Raw genomic sequence first — 2000 nt, 5'->3', positions numbered from 1 at the left:
GAGTGTCTGTAGTTTAACAAGCACCTCAGCAGATTCTAATGGGCATCTAAGATTGAAAAGCAAGGGCTAAATCCATCATGGGGGCTCTAGGATGACAATACTCTGACTTATTAGTGAGTTGAACTAGGCCTGCAGTTCATGCCTGACATCAGAATGGCTTTCGGAGCACTTGAGGAGGTGTCCCTTCTTAAGTAGGCCTTGCTTGCACACGTTCTTGGAGGACAAGATGGGGACACTAATGACAAGTTCTTAGAAGCTTGAAGCTAGAGAGCGGCAGGGAAGTTAGAGGAAAGGAAGTCAGACGAAGGTGCCTGAACAGTTCGGCCAACCCCTTGGGGAAGAGGCTAGTTTCTTAGGCAGGAGTAGTTTTGGGACTTAGTAAAGATTTTCATTCCTTTTATTCGAACTGTAGGATCATCACCCAGAGCTTTGGAAATGACTCTTTATTCAAGGGAAACTGAAAAAACATGTTTTAGTTTTGGTCCCTGGTCGCTAGGGATGTCCAGAGGTGGAGGCAAATAGCCAGCTGGAGAGAGGAGTCAGGGCCTCTCCCAGAGCTGTGCTCTGTTGAAAACTGGGTGCCTCTCTGGTTTTTGCAATGGAAGCAGACTCCTTGCACAACACTGTAGGGATACAGTGCAAACAATGGCAAATTATTTTCCTTTGGTTTCTATTCAGACTGCTTATGAAAAATGTTTCTCTACTTTAAAGAATATCAAGTTCATCTTCATGAACTTGTGAAGTGTGCATGTTTGAGGCAGAGGAGAGCATGGCTGTGTTGTCTGTTGGACCGAGAGACACGAGCTGTGGGCCATGTCAGGGGCCAGTCCTTTCTGTCTTTATCCCTCCTAACTCTCCCTGTGACAGCCTTACCTTTTTATCAGCAAGCTTTCTTTTAGAGTCTTGTCAATAGCCTTGTCTGCCCAAAGCTGCAGGAAAAAGGGAATCTCTTTATGTGAAAGAAGAGGAAAGGGAGAGGCAGAGAGGGGAGAAACTGTCTGCCCTAACATCACTTGAGAGGAAGGGTGGAGAGACGCCTCTCCCACTTCTTAGCCCCCGGTCTCTCCCCACCATCCTTTTCTGTTTCATTCTTTCAGGTTCTAGTGAGGTATTTTGCTCCATCTCTCCAGTCCCCACCCATTTAAGGAGATAGTAAATGGCGTGAGTAGAGTCTAAATTCCTATGTCTCCACCACAAACCTCAAGAAAGTAGTGGGTCTAGTCTAGACAGGTGGCTGATATGGAGAGGGACTGTAGAAAAGCCCAGGGAGTGGGGACAGAAGTGACTGGGAGCTCAGGACCCAGGCCCTGGTCCTCTCCATCCAGAAAGTTGCCCTTTAGGGGTGCCAGTGGGATGCAGGACTCCCCCTCCTCACCATTCTGCTCAATTCAGTCTTGATGATTCCTGGCGCCAGGCAGTTCACCCTAATGTTCCTTGGGGCCAGGTCCATGGCCAGGTTCTTGGTGAGGCCTAGCAAGGCTGTTTTAGTAACAGCATAAGGGCCCAGGCCCTGGGGAAAGGAGAGAATAGGTTAGTCTCTTCGTTTCTATTCTTGGTTCTTATTGGAACACATAAAGGGCAGTAGATAATAAGGCATCTCCTGTAAGGGAGGGTCCCAGTTAGAAAATTATCTGGTGACTAAACACCGCCTAGGTTAGGGTTTGTGAAGGCAAGGCAACTATTTTGTGGGAATAGACTTGGTGGTGTAATTCCAAAAGGGGACACAAACTTCTGAGGGTAACTGGAGGAGTGGAAAGCTTCAGGATGATGGACGGGATGGAAGCAGCAGAGAAAGGGGTTCTTACATGTACCGGAATGTAGGCTGTTATGGAGGATATGATCACCACTGAGCCGCCTCTGGAAAAAGAAGAGAATGACCCTCTTCCCAGAAAAGACCCATGCCCTCAGCCCGCATGAGGCCCGTTGCACCCAGGCTTCCTCTCATTCTCCGTACCCTCGTTTCTCCATCTCTGGCACCACTGCTTTTGTCATCAGGGCTG

At 48.4% G+C, this 2000-nt stretch overlaps 1 protein-coding gene across 2 annotated transcripts; it reads right to left on the bottom strand.

The window, feature by feature from the left end:
- Positions 1 to 47: 47 nt before the first annotated feature.
- On the bottom strand, positions 48 to 1994 carry LOC111735755 (dehydrogenase/reductase SDR family member 4-like). Of its 2 annotated transcripts, none has more exons than XM_023527196.1 (4): positions 1955 to 1994; positions 1812 to 1857; positions 1376 to 1510; positions 48 to 929 (listed from the first exon to the last, which is right to left on the bottom strand). In XM_023527196.1, exons 1-4 carry the CDS (start codon positions 1990 to 1992, stop codon positions 870 to 872), a joined length of 279 nt encoding a protein of 92 aa, XP_023382964.1. In that variant the 5' UTR covers positions 1993 to 1994; the 3' UTR covers positions 48 to 869. The 2 variants fall into 2 exon arrangements, with proteins under 2 accessions (XP_023382964.1, XP_023382963.1); XM_023527195.1 differs by having other exon boundaries at positions 848 to 929; positions 1806 to 1857.
- Between the last annotated feature and the right edge of the window lie 6 nt (positions 1995 to 2000).

The sequence above is a fragment of the Pteropus vampyrus genome, unplaced genomic scaffold (assembly GCF_000151845.1).
Source record: "Pteropus vampyrus isolate Shadow unplaced genomic scaffold, Pvam_2.0 Scaffold1000006581, whole genome shotgun sequence".
NCBI lineage: Eukaryota > Metazoa > Chordata > Mammalia > Chiroptera > Pteropodidae > Pteropus > Pteropus vampyrus.
The sequence above is the reverse complement of the archived record's forward strand: the minus strand, read 5'-3'. Positions and strand labels throughout refer to the sequence as shown.